This window comes from Salvelinus fontinalis, chromosome 18, assembly GCF_029448725.1.
Source record: "Salvelinus fontinalis isolate EN_2023a chromosome 18, ASM2944872v1, whole genome shotgun sequence".
In the NCBI taxonomy this organism is placed as follows: Eukaryota; Metazoa; Chordata; class Actinopteri; order Salmoniformes; family Salmonidae; genus Salvelinus; species Salvelinus fontinalis.
In genome coordinates, this window is record NC_074682.1 from 41,419,333 (window position 1) to 41,433,134 (window position 13,802).

Consider the following 13,802-nt stretch of genomic DNA (forward strand, 5'->3'; position numbering starts at 1 on the left):
AAGCACAATCATTGCACGAATGTACCTAACCATAAACATCAATGCCTTTCTTAAAATCAATACACAGAAGTATATTTTTAAACCTGCATATTTAGCTAAAAGAAATCCAGGTTAGCAGGCAATATTAACCAGGTGAAATTGTGTCACTTCTCTTGCGTTCATTGCACGCAGAGTCAGGGTATATGCAACAGTTTGGGCCGCCTGGCTCGTTGCGAACTGTGTGAGGACTATTTTTTCCTAACAAAGACAGCCAACTTCGCCAAACGGGGGATGATTTAACAAAAGCGCATTTGCGAAAAAAGCACAATCATTGCACGAATGTACCTAACCATAAACATCAATGCCTTTCTTAAAATCAATACACAGAAGTATATTTTTAAACCTGCATATTTAGCTAAAAGAAATCCAGGTTAGCAGGCAATATTAACCAGGTGAAATTGTGTCACTTCTCTTGCGTTCATTGCACGCAGAGTCAGGGTATATGCAACAGTTTGGGCCGCCTGGCTCGTTGCGAACTAATTTGCCAGAATTGTACATAATTATGACATAACATTGAAGGTTGTGCAATGTAACAGGGATATTTAGACTTATGGATGCCACCCGTTAGATAAGATACTCGACGGTTCCATATTTCACTGAAAGAATAAATGTTTTGTTTTCGAAATGATAGTTTACAGATTTAACCATATTAATGACCTAAGGCTCGTACTTCTGTGTGTTATTATGTTATAATTAAGTCTATGATTTGATAGAGCAGTCTGACTGAGCGGTGGTATGCAGCAGCAGGCCCGTAAGCATTAATTCAAACAGCACTTTTGTGCGTTTGCCAGTAGCTCTTCGCTGTGCTTCAAGCATGCTGTTTATGACTTCAAGCCTATCAACTCCCGTGATTAGGCTGGTGTAACCGATGTGAAATGGCTAGCTAGTTGCGTGCTAATAGGGTTTCAAATCGGTGACGGCACTCGCTCAGAGACCTTGAATTAGTTGTTCCCCTTGCTCTGCAAGGGCCGCGGCTTTTGTGGAGCGATGGGTAACGATGCTTCGAGGGTGGCTGTTGTCGACGTGTTCCTGGTTCGAGCCCAGGTAGGGGCGAGGAGAGGGACGGAAGCTATACTGTTACACTGGCAATACAAAGTGCCTATAAGAACATCCAATAGTCAAAGGTATATGAAATACAAATCGTATAGAGAGAAATAGTCCTATAATTCCTATAATAACTACAACCTAAAACTTCTAACCTGGGAATATTGAAGACTCATGTTAAAAGGAGCTTTCATATGTTCTCATGTTCTGAGCAAGGAACTTAAACGTTAGCTTTTTTACATGGCACATATCGCACTTTTGTCATCTTCGCCAACACTTTGTTTTTGCATTATTTAAACGAAATTGAACATGTTTCATTATTTATTTGAGGCTAAATTAATTTTATTGATGTATTATATTAAAATAAGTGTTCATTCAGTATTGTAATTGTCATTATTATAAATAATAAATCAATTATTTTTGTATTATTATTATTATTATTTAAAAAATATATTATTTATTTATTTTAAAAACCGGCTGATTAATCGGTATCGGCTTTTTTTGGTCCTTCAATAATCGGCATCTGTCACGACTTCCGCCGAAGTCGGTCCCTCTCCTTGTTCGGGCGGCATTCGGCGGTCGACGTCACCGGCCTTCTAGCCATCGCCGATCCACTTCTCATTTTCCATTTGTTTTGTCTTTGTTTTACACACCTGGTTTCAATTCCCCAATTACATGTTCATTATTTAACCCTCTGTTTTCTCCATGGTTTTTGTGTGTGATTGTTTTATGTATGTTCGGTCCGTTATTGTGTGCTCAGTATTACGACATGTTATTGGAATATTTGAGTAAAGTTACTTGTGTTACTTATCTCTGCTGTCCTGCGCCTGACTCCTCTGCACCAGCTACACCCAGACCATTACAGTATCGGCGTTGAAAAATCATAATCGGTCGACCTCTAATGGCAACCCTAAGTCTAAATATTACTGTTACATTGCACAACCGTCAATGTTATATCATAATTATGTAAAATTCAGTCAAAATTAATTACGGTCTTTGTTAGGAATAAATGGCCTTTCAACAATACGCAACGAGCCAGGCGGCCCAATCTGCTGCATATACCCTGACTCTGCTTGCACTGAACACAAGAGAAGTGACACAACTTCCCTAGTTAATATTGCCTGCTTAAATTACTTTCTTTTAACTACATATGCAGGTTTAAAAATATATACTTGTGTATTGATTTTAATAAAGGCATTGATGTTTATGGTTAGGTACATTACTGCAACGATTGTGCTTTTTTCTCGAATGCACTTTTGGTAAATCATCAAGTTGAAGTAGGCTGTGATTCGACGATAAATTAACAGGCACAGCATTGATTATATGCAACACAGAACAAGCTAGTTAACCTAGTAATATCATCAACCATGTGTAGTTAACTAGTGATTATGTGAAGATTAATTGTTTTTTTATAAGATAAGTTTAACACTACCTAGCAACTTACCTTGGTTCCTTGCAGCCACAAGGTCCTTTTGATGATGCACTCGCGTACCAGGTGGTCAACCTGGCATGCAGTCTCCTCACTGCCACGCAGTCTCCTCATGGATTGCAATGTAATCGGCCATAATTGGCGTCCAAAAAGGCCGATTACCGATTGTTATGAAAACTGGCCCTAATTAAATCGGCCATGACGATTTAATCGGTCGACCTCTAAGCAAGACTGCACTGTGATTCAAGAGAAATATATATGAATGTCTGTGATGTGAGGACAATGTGTTGAAATGGATAATCACTGACAACAGGTTGCAAAAGAGGTAGAGGAATACAATGTAAAGACCACCATCTAGTGATAAGAAGATATGACTACATCAAAGGACAAATCATTCTTTAGTGAAAATCTCTGAAGCACAGTATACCAGTCGTGTTCACCGGCTTTGTTCCAAGGTTGACCTATGATAGAAATGTTGAACTTGGGCCTCCCGGGTGGCGCAGTGGTCTAGGGCACTGCATCGCAGTGCTAACTGCGCCACCAGAGTCTCTGGGTTCGCGCCCAGGCTCTGTCGCAGCCGGCCGCGACCGGGAGGTCCGTGGGGCGACGCACAATTGGGCTAGCGTCGTCCGGGGTAGGGAGGGTTTGGCCGTTAGGGAAATCCTTGTCTCATCGCGCTCCAGCGACTCCTGTGGCGGGCCGGGCGCAGTGCGAGCTAACCAAGGGGGCCAGGTGCACGGTGTTTCCTCCGACACATTGGTGTGGCTGGCTTCCGGGTTGGAGGCGCGCTGTGTTAAAGAAGCAGTGCGGCTTGGTTGGGTTGTGCTTCGGAGGACGCATGGCTTTCGACCTTCGTCTCTCCCGAGCCCGTACGGGAGTTGTAGCGATGAGACAAGATAGTAATTACTAGCGATTGGATACCACGAAAATTGGGGAGAAAAGGGGTTAAAATTAAAAAGAAAAAAAAAAGGAAATGTTGAACTTGACACGCTATTCTTGACACCAAAAACGAATGTGACAATCAATAATTGAAGTGTCGATAATACAGTCACTTGTCAATAGAACTGTACAAAGAAACGTCTTATTAAACATTCAGACTGTGTGGCAACTGCCGAAAAGGTAAAAAGGGTGGTTTCAGTGGAGTACAAAATAACTACAGCAGGCTGTGTGCAACATTCCAATAAATCTGACCCAGTTTTTAGAAAAGGACTGACTTCTCCCCCTCTCCGAGGTGTAGCTACACGGCTAGAAACAGAGGCCTATATTTTTCTCAGGGAAAAAAATACATCACCCAAAAGCCCCAAGTCTATGGCAGGCAACCAAGACAAATGATGCCAACACTATCTAACAGTCCTAAACCTGAGAATGGGAGGATTGTTATTGGGAATTCCTCAGGTTCTTATTCCTTCCTCTGTGCTTTTCTTTCAGGCTCTGCTGGTCAGGCTGGACAATAACTGTTACTTGCTTTGCTCTCAGGAACAGGGTGCCATTGAAAATAGTGATTACTGGGGTAGCGGTTAGGATGGAGGTAGATCAACTGAAGTCGAAACTTCCCGGTGTCTGTGACGCCCGCCATTTGGTGCGACTCAGACCCGGTGGCGAGCGTGGTGAAATAGAAGTCACCGTCTGTCCTTTTGAGTTTTGATGCTAAGTCTTTACCTGACAAAGTAATGCTACGATATATCAGTTATCCCATACAAGCTTTTGTGCCAAACCCACTACGGTATTTCAGGTGCCAAGCTTATGGTCATGTTGCAGCAGGGGGTAGGAGGGAGATTCCTAGATGTGAGAAGTATGCATGAGGGCATGAGAAAAAGGAATGTGTAGTATCGGTGAAAGAAGCAGGATGTGTTAACTGTAGGGGTGCACATGTTGCTGGGGATCAGAAGTAGTGTTGTCACGATATGATACCAGGCCAAGTATCATGATACCGAGTAGTATCACAATACCACTGGGTGGAAAAATCCAGATTGGTCTAATGTCCTGTTCACCCCGTCCCCCGACACTTGTACCTGCTTTCTAAACGTTATGCACATGTGCTACACAGAAAACATGTCACTGATATCCACACTTCTACTCAATACAACACATATTGAATTTAACTGCACACTGTATAATAGAATACTGCATAGAATGGTTCATTTGCTCATATTTGCAAAGGCCTACCTGTGATTTTGCTGGAGGACTGAGAGTAAGGAATATTCATGCATAATGACCTGCATGTCATTGTGTCAATATGGGGAAAGCACTGCATGGAACCTTTACTCTTCAGTTAACACACACACACTCTCTCTCCATCACTCTCATAAACACACACCACTCTCTCTCTCACAAACCATTCACACTGCTCCCAACTTTAAAAACATATGGCACCAAACAATGTAAGGAGCACCAGAAAGAGATAGATTTTTTATAGTTTAGGCTTACATTAGGCCTATATGAATCCTACCTTTGAAGCACATCTCATGAGTAGCAGATCATTTTCCTTCCTTCCTGTACCAATCAAATTTGTCTAGACCTACTGTCAAGTTAATAGGTTGTTAGATAGCTTGGTAACTGAACAACGTTGTTATCAAAACAATAATTAGAGACCTGGGATTAGTTTAAAAACGGCCTGTGACATGGTTTGTGAAATGATATCAAATGCATGCAAAATCGCACAGGAAAAAAAAAGGTAGCTCCAGTAATAGGAGTCATATTTATATATTATATATTCCATATAGTATGGTAGATATTCATTATCTGTGTATCAAGTTTACAAACTATAATTTCAGGTTGATCAAAGTTTCATATATTCAACTTATCATATTCAGTTTTCAAATTAATTTCTCTAAATTCAGATTCAAAACCAGAGACAACATCCTGGTACTTTGCCAGCAAGGAAAGGTAGAAGAGAACAGATAGAATCAAACTGTTACTGTGATAAACAGAAGCTTCTGGTGGTTTCTGAAACCGATGTGGCATGTTTAATTTATTTTCCTCCCATGAATTTGGCTCTAGCGTTTGAACCGTTTTGGTAAAACTCTGGAACATGGACGTGCCTTCTGTTTCCCTCTATGATCACAGGCCAACTTAAAATAGAGTGTGACAAAAAACACAGCTTGGCCCCCATAAGAATATACAGTAAGTAGTTGAATAGCCCTGTTATAGCCCTTCTAAGGATAGCTTTTTCACTCCATATTTCATCTTGCTCTTGTGACTGACTGGGTTCGAACCAGGTCTCCTGCATTTTACAAGACTGTGTTAGCACACTTAGCTAAAGCCTATAGGGATAAATTCAGGACATTCATTTAAATGATGACACGCTGCTTGCTATAGGAAGGCAGGTAGCCTAGCAGTTAAGATTGTTGGGCCAGTAACCGAAAGGTTTCTGGTTCGAATCCCCGAGCATATTAGGTGAAAAATCTGTTGAAGAGCCCTTGAACAAGGCACTTAACCCTAATTAATCCTGTATGTCATTATGGATAAGAGTGTCTGCTAAATTACAAAAATGTAAATGCTTAACAAGTACAGCTTCCCCCTGATTCAGCTCATACCAAGACTTGAACTCGGGACCTCTGCCTCACAAACACACATGACCCCTCACCTGAAGTGTTCCAACCCACCGTGCTATTGAAAAAGGCCTTCTTCAATTGCGCAAGGGGAGACACTGAGTGAGTTTCACAGATCCCATTAGCTACATTCACCCCCTAAACTCACTCCCCAGTAACCCCAGTGGTTGAACAAGTGCAACTGTAGATCCAGGTCCAGTGGCTCCACTGTAAAGGCTTCACGCTGCCTGCTTGGCTAGTACTGCTTCCCCGATTCAGCTCATATCGAGACTCGAACTCGGGACTTCTAAACACCCTCCAGAAGCATTCCAACACATTGTGCTATTAAAAAAGGCATTATTTAATTGCGCAAGGGGTGACACATCAGGCTGATGAGTGAGGTTCACAGATGTCCATCTGCTACACTAATAACTAAGATCCAACAAGGTTACTCATCAAAAGAGCGTAGTTTGGGGATCCATGCTTATGTGATGAGAACCTTGCCTGAGACCTGAAGACGTGTTAGTTTGACATGTTTTAGTTCGTGTTAGACGTGTTAGTTTCAAGTCTCCAGCAAGGGTAGTCATTATAAGGTTAACATGTGACTTACTATGTCAAAACTGTTGAGCTAAAGCCTAGGCATTGGTCCTGTGACTTGTATGGGTCTCAAAGGTGGGTGAAGTGTAACACAGGTGGTTCGGTGATCGCGCTTGTGTGATGAGTAACATGTCTGAGACCTGAAAAGTTGCATTGTCTGGTACACAGGAGACCTGGGTTAGAACCCCATCAGCCAATCTAACATAAATCTTTAGGTCTCTGGCAAGGATGCTCATTACATAAGCATGGATCACCAAACCACCTCTGTTGCACTCTCATTAAATGGGGTGCACAGATCCTTCTGCTTCTATTTGCCTCAGAAAGTGTTGTTGTGCAGTAGGCCTGATATTCGAACCCAGTAGGGTATATTGGTGCCATGATCACTGAGTATGAGATCAAAGGGGGGAGAACTGTAACTGAGGTGGTTCGATGAACCACGCTCTTTTGACGAGTAACCTTGCTCGACTCATCCCTATGGGCTTTAGCTAAGTGGGCTAACACAGTCTTGTGACATGCAGGAAACCTGGTTCGAACCCAGTCAGTCACAAGAGCAAGATTAAATAGGGAGCTGAAAAGCTATCCTTAGAAGGTTTATGACATTGCTATTCAACTGTATTCCTATGGAGGCCAAATTATTTTTGTGACACTCCCTTCTAGTACGACCTGTGATCATCATAGAGTGGAACAGAAAGCACGTCCATGTTCCAGAGAGTCTTAGCTTTCAGGAATGGGGTCATAATAGTTTATAGCCAAAACGGTTAGAATGCTAAAGCCAAATTCATAAGAAGAAAATGAATTAAACATGCCACATTGGCTTCAGAAAGCCCCAGAAGCTTCCGTTTACCACAGAAAGCATTTGATTCTATTTGTTTTCCTCTACCTTTCATGGTGGGCAAAGATGTTGTCTCTGGTTTTGAATCTGAATTTAGAGAACTGAATTTTAAAACTTAATCTGAATGCATTTGAAGTTGAATATATGAAAATTCGATAAACTTTAAATTATAGCTTGTAAACTTGCCACACAGTCAATGAATCTACCATTCTAAAACTGAATACATAAATATTGCATTTTAATATTCAAATTTAATTTGAAAACTGAATGCAATATTCACTCAATTTAGTTTCAAATCATGAAATACAAGTTCAATTTATGAATTCAATGATTCAATGTGTATTACAAATAAAATCATTAAATTCAAATTCAATATCCTAATACAAATTCAGAATTATGGAATTCAAATACAATTTCTGTTGGCACTGAAATCGCTCCATACACCATGTGCTCTTGGTTATACCAGGGATTAAATTATATACAATGTAGGCTATGAACTTTGCTCGCTCTGCGCGCTGCTCCAATATATCAAATGGGGCGGCAGGTAGCCTAGTGGTTAGAGCGTTGTTGATCGAATCCCAAACTGACAAGGTAAAAATCTGTCCTTCTGCCCCTGAACAAGGCAGTTAACCCACTGTTCCCCGGTAGGCCGTCATTGTAAAATAAGAATTTGTTCTTAACTTACTTGCCTAGTTAAATGAAGGTTAAATAAATAAATAAAATAAAAAATGTAACAGAAGACTGATCAAGGTCTGCATCCCCCTCGCCACCATGGCTAAGTATTATTGGACCGGCGCATGCAAGAGACTGGTTGCTGTTGCTTAACAATTTTGTACAGAATTTTTAAACAAAACTGACTTTATAAACATTTTATAACAGGTGCCAGCGGGTTCTTTAGATCGGTAGGGCCGAAAAATTTGCCAGTATCATATGAAACGGTATTATGGTATACTAAAATGTTGGTATCATAAGTATTATGACATTTTCGTACCGGTATACTGTGCAAGTGTCCTGTGCTGGAGAGGCAGGTTGAGGTTGCCAGGGTCAGAGTTGTACAGAAGGTGTCCTATGCTATACCAGTGAAGAAAGTTGAGGATGGGTCAACAGTGAGGGATCCTAAGAAGCTCCCGGTGAGTAGTAGATTTTTGGGCAGTACAGATAGGCCTACGAATGAAATGTGCTTCAGTAACTGGGAACTCTGAAAAAAACGAGCTCCAGCTGGGAAAAATCTATTTGTACGGTCATCCAACTCGGGAACTCTGGCCTCTCTTTCTAGAGCTCCGAGTTGCAGGCCTGAAGATCACTGACGTCACATTTATTTTCAGAGTTCCCAGTTGTTTTAAACGCGCCGTATTGCTAGTGGGAAACTCATATCATCCCTGAGCTCCAACTTCTCCCACATGCTGACCCCTGACGTCACCTAACAAAATAGCCTCAACAGCATTTTCAGCAGTTAAATTTAACAAAACATTATTTATAAAAAGCAATCTATTCATGTGGTTTTTGAACACTAATTTGTTTACAGGCATCATAGCCGCACTTATGGTTTAAGGATGGAGCAGCCTGGCCATTAGCCAATCGGCGTTTTTCAATGAGTTCAAAGTATGCATCCAATTTGAATTTACAACGTCACAATTGATAATTACCACCTTCCCACTTTGTTACAAATGCAGCATAAAATTCAGTTTAGCTGCTCTGTCTGTGTACTTACCACCTGCCATGGTTGAGGCCTGTCTCAGCTCGAAGAGCTGATGCAGAAAGTTGTAGCACTTGTCTTGTCCTCGCCTAGGAAACAACTGATAACCTTGCTGTAGCTGACAGTTTGTTTCTCTCAGACGTCCCGAATACAGGCTTATAACAGTTGTTTTCACTGGCAACTTCGCTAGCCAGCAAGCTAATCGTTTTTTCAAAACAAAGATCTTGGAGATATTCCAGAAATGTGAACTTATTGTCTAAATAAGTAGCTATATTGCTACAATAGCTATTTGCTTGAGTAAATACATTTCCCCACCGAATTTATATATATATATCTTGTTAGCTGCACAATTGGATCATTTCTAAATTGCTGTCTTCGTTTCGTGAGACTCACTGACATTACAGGCTTTGCTGCACTTTGACGGATGGGACTTTTGACCGACAGGAAGAGGCAAAGCGAGAGGGATAAGTGTTCTCCAGCAGGTGGCGCTTTTCGTTTTAGTTTTTTTTGTTCACCATAGCGAGGAGTTTTTGTGAAGGAGGTCAATGAGAGTGTCGAATTTGGATAACAGTAAATGTAATGGCTTATTTGATCGAACATACGTTTCGCAATATTTGGGTTGTTACGAGTGTACTGACGTAAGTAGGACACGTGACATCCCGGCAACTTTGAGAAAAAAACTATCGGAGTTGTGCCTGGTCGTCACTAGTTACCACAGCCACAAAGTCATACACCCCGCCTATTTCTACAATTTATTTTCTTAAAATTTGATTTTAAATCTAGACCACACTGCTAACCTTATGCCTAACCTTAAATTAACACCATTGATGGATTAGAATTTTTGTTTTCGTGAATTTTTACGATATAGCCAAGTTTAACTTTGTGGCTGTGGTAACTAGTGGAAACAGTTGTGACTGTTGTTCACACGCGTATCTGTCCTCGCATTGGCTAGAATGGCCCCACCTGATCTAGGCTCCTCCGGATTGCCTTCCATTTTCGAAGACATTTATTTTCATTGTAGAGCAGGCACTAGAGTATCTGGTCAATATAATCAAATCAAAGTTATTGGTCACATAGACGTGTTTAGCAGATGTTATTGCAGGTGTAGCGAAATGCATGTGTTTCTAGGTCTGACAGTGCAGTAATATCTAACAAGAAATATCTAACAATTTCACAACATATACCCAATACACACAAATCTAAGTAAAGTAATGCAATTAAGAATATATAAATATATGGACGAGCAATGTCAGAGCGGCATAGACTAAGATACAGTAGAATAGAATACAGTATATACATATGAGATGAGTAATGCAAAATATGTAAACATTATTAAAATGACTAGTGTTCCATTTATTGATGTGGCCAGGGATTTCAAGTCTATGTAGGCAGCATCCTCTAATGTGCTAGTGATGGCTATTTAACAGTCTGATGGCCTTGAGATAGAAGCTGTTTTTCAGTCTCTCGGTCCCAGCTTTGATGCACCTGTTCTGACCTCGCCTTCTGGATGATAGCGGGGTGAACAGGCAATGGCTCGGGTGGCTGTTGTCCTTGTTGATCTTTTTGGCCTTCCTGTGACATCGGCTGCTGTAGGTGTCCTGGAGGGCAGGTAGTTTGCTCCGGGTGATGCATTGGTCAGACTGCACCACCCTCTGGAGAGCCCTGTGGTTTCTGGCTGTGTAGTTGCCGTACCAGGCGGTGATATAGCCCAACAGGATGCTCTCAATTGTGCATCTGTAAAAGTTTGAGGGTTATAGGTGCCAAGCCAAATTTCTTCGGCCTCCTGAGGTTGCTGTTGCGCCTTCATCATGTGCATGTGCAAATTCACAAACTTTTTTTGGTGAAAGGAGTTGGATGAGATGAATCAACATATTCAAACATCCAGAGCGTCCACCTCAGTCACCCTCAGATGAACTAAAGTAGTTAATAATGAACAGTGTCCTAGGGGCAGTTGAATGTGCATTTATCCAATCACCCTCTTACTTCTTACTCAAAGGTCTGACCGGCTGACTTGTCACTCAGGTGAGCAGAGAGGGTGGAGCTATTCTGAACGAGGTGAACTAGTATCATTACCCTTGTTCCTTGCTACTGTACAACCAACACTGCACTACACCTCATAACCAGCGCCCCTCTCACAGTTAGTGGCCATCTGCTGGCCTAAACTGTGGCCCAAGATTTAACAGGGTTCTCTGGATAATCTTATCAACAGATCAGCTGCACCAGGCCAATCCCAGGATGCAGCAGGAAGTACAGAGTCAAAGCTTGAAGGGTCAGAATTAGAAATGGACTACGGAATTGGAGGATGCCCTAATTAGCCGCCTGTTTTACTCTCTGAAGCATTTGTGGGGGCCTAATTTCCCTGCAACCCACTTCTAGCCATGAGATCATGTGACGTCAGATAAGATCTCTCTCTAAATCTTTCTTTTTCTCTCTTTCTTTGCAGGTTCGGCAATCTTATAGTATCTGAAGGTGGAAGGGCCAATATCTTGCTTTTTCTTCATGCAGCAAAGTTAGAGCCCACTACCTTGCTAACCACAACTAGTGCCACACCATTTGAGTTTGTCCACATCACGGTTATTATAGTAAACTAAAAGGTAAACTAAAACGATTTAGTAAACTGAAATAAAATAATTAACAAATCCGTTTGAAAAACTAAACTATACTGAAACTAGTATATTTAATTCCAAAACTAACTACAAGAAAAACAATCATGATATTCATTTATTTATTTATTTTTCACCAAAAATGTTATAATTGGGCATAAAATCGAATGGGGTTTTTAAATGGGGTTTTCAAGCTTTTTGCGGAATTTCAAGCTACTGAATCTATCGGGTAAAAGCTGCCAGGAGATGGCGATGTTTCAAGTAGGCCTAGCTTGTGCATCACTATCACTGGCTATCACTAGCTCACAGGAGGAGAAATTGGCTAAGGAGCTAACTTGATTCTTCTTACATGTACTAGTCTCGGCGCTATTAATTTTAAATATATATATGTTTGCACCAGTCTCAGAGCAATTCATTTTAGATCCAAGTCAAATTAAGATTAAGGTGATCATCCCTGATTTTGGTGGCCGGTCCCCAGCTAGAGCTGTCCCCGGAAATGTCCCGATTAGTGCCAAGACCCCTAGAGGGCGTAGTTCTTCCTGATGTCGTATTACCTCTAGATGTCTACCAGACCCCCAGTGTCTGTCTGGAGCGTGAAGTCACAAGCTCTGCTGGTTGGCTACTGTGTAGCAACCTAGCGGAACCAAAAGCCCTGGTCTACCCTAGAAAGCCTATTTTCAATAGGAATATGTGGATGATGTCAGCGCTATCACTATCTACTGGTTTTCATGTCTATGGTGTCGATGCAGTCAGCACAGCGGGTGATACAGTTTTGGTACCCTGATGAAGACAGCTTGCCTGTCGAAAAGTTGGTAAATTAAATATTTTTGCATCTGAGCTCCTAGAGTGTGCGGCTCTCCTTTATTTTTAAGTTTTCTACTCCGCTAGACAGCACCTCGCCTAAATAGGTGTGCGTTTCTTTTTCTTCTAGATTATGGTGTCGATGCAGTCAGCCCAGCGGGTGATACAGTTTTGTCCCTCGGCAACCTGTTCGTACATAAATCATCCTCCATTCAGGCTTCAAAGGTGTTGGTTTCCGCCTTAACTCGATTTAATGGGAGGCCAGACAAAAACAGGGAAAATATACATACTGTCTTAATAAAACAGGAGAAATAAATACAAACTAAAATAAAAACACAAAACCATAATAACCTTGATTCACATATATAATTCAAAGCGATATCAGGTGCATGAAACATTTTTACATTAGAATTGCCTTTGTTACTTTGTTACAACTAAGCCTGGTCAAACAGTAACTAGCTGTTCATGGCTCTATTGTTTTGACAGATGTAGTCCACCTTGGAGTTCACTACATGCAAAGTTCTTGGTTATGAAAACTCCTGCAAAAATGCATCTATAAATAGCTGATATTTTCAATTGGGCACATGGAAGCACAGATGGCACTGTGCACAGAAGGCACCCTGTCAACATTCTTATCTGGGAAAAAGTTGATTGTTATTAGAAAACTGCTGATTACAGTAAATCTTTGTGCTGACCCATGACACAGTAGTCTGAGATGTGTGCAATCTCTGTCTGTTCCCATTGTCTCTCCTCATCTGAGTATAACAGGCCAGTGGGGTAACCCACTGACTTATGCTTCTTTGTAAGTGGTATAACTCACAAGGCTTCTATCCTCAACCGATGCCTCACCCCGCGCCGTGCCAGGAACTGTCACCAAGGGAGTACCCCAAGGCTCGATTCTAGGCCTCATGTTATTCTCAATTTACATCAACAACATAGCTCAGGCAGTAGAAAGCTGCCATTTATATGCAGATGATACAGTCTTATACTCAGCTGGCCCCTCCCCGGATTTTGTGTTAAACATGCTACAACAAAGCTTTCTTAGTGTCCAACAAGCTTTCTCTGCCCTTAACCTTGTTCTGAACACCTTTAAAACAAAGGTCATGTGGTTTGGTAAGAAGAATGCCCCTCTCCCCACCGGTGTGATTACTACCGCTGAGGGTTGAGAGCTTGAGGTAGTCACCTCATACAAATACTTGGGAGTATGGCTAGATGGTACACTGTCCTTCTC

General features: G+C 41.4%; 1 protein-coding gene across 2 annotated transcripts in view; it reads right to left on the reverse strand.

The window, feature by feature from the left end:
• LOC129815540 (AMP deaminase 2-like) overlaps positions 1–9,615 on the reverse strand; it is a 58,198-nt gene extending 48,583 nt beyond the window's left edge. Inside the window, exon 1 of one of the 2 annotated variants that reach the window (XM_055869456.1) lies at positions 9,183–9,615. In XM_055869456.1, coding sequence (XP_055725431.1) covers positions 9,183–9,192 — 10 coding nt within the window. In that variant the 5' untranslated portion in view covers positions 9,193–9,615. The remainder of the gene's footprint in view (positions 1–9,182) is intronic. The other variant, XM_055869455.1, reaches the window with a different exon arrangement.
• Between the last annotated feature and the right edge of the window lie 4,187 nt (positions 9,616–13,802).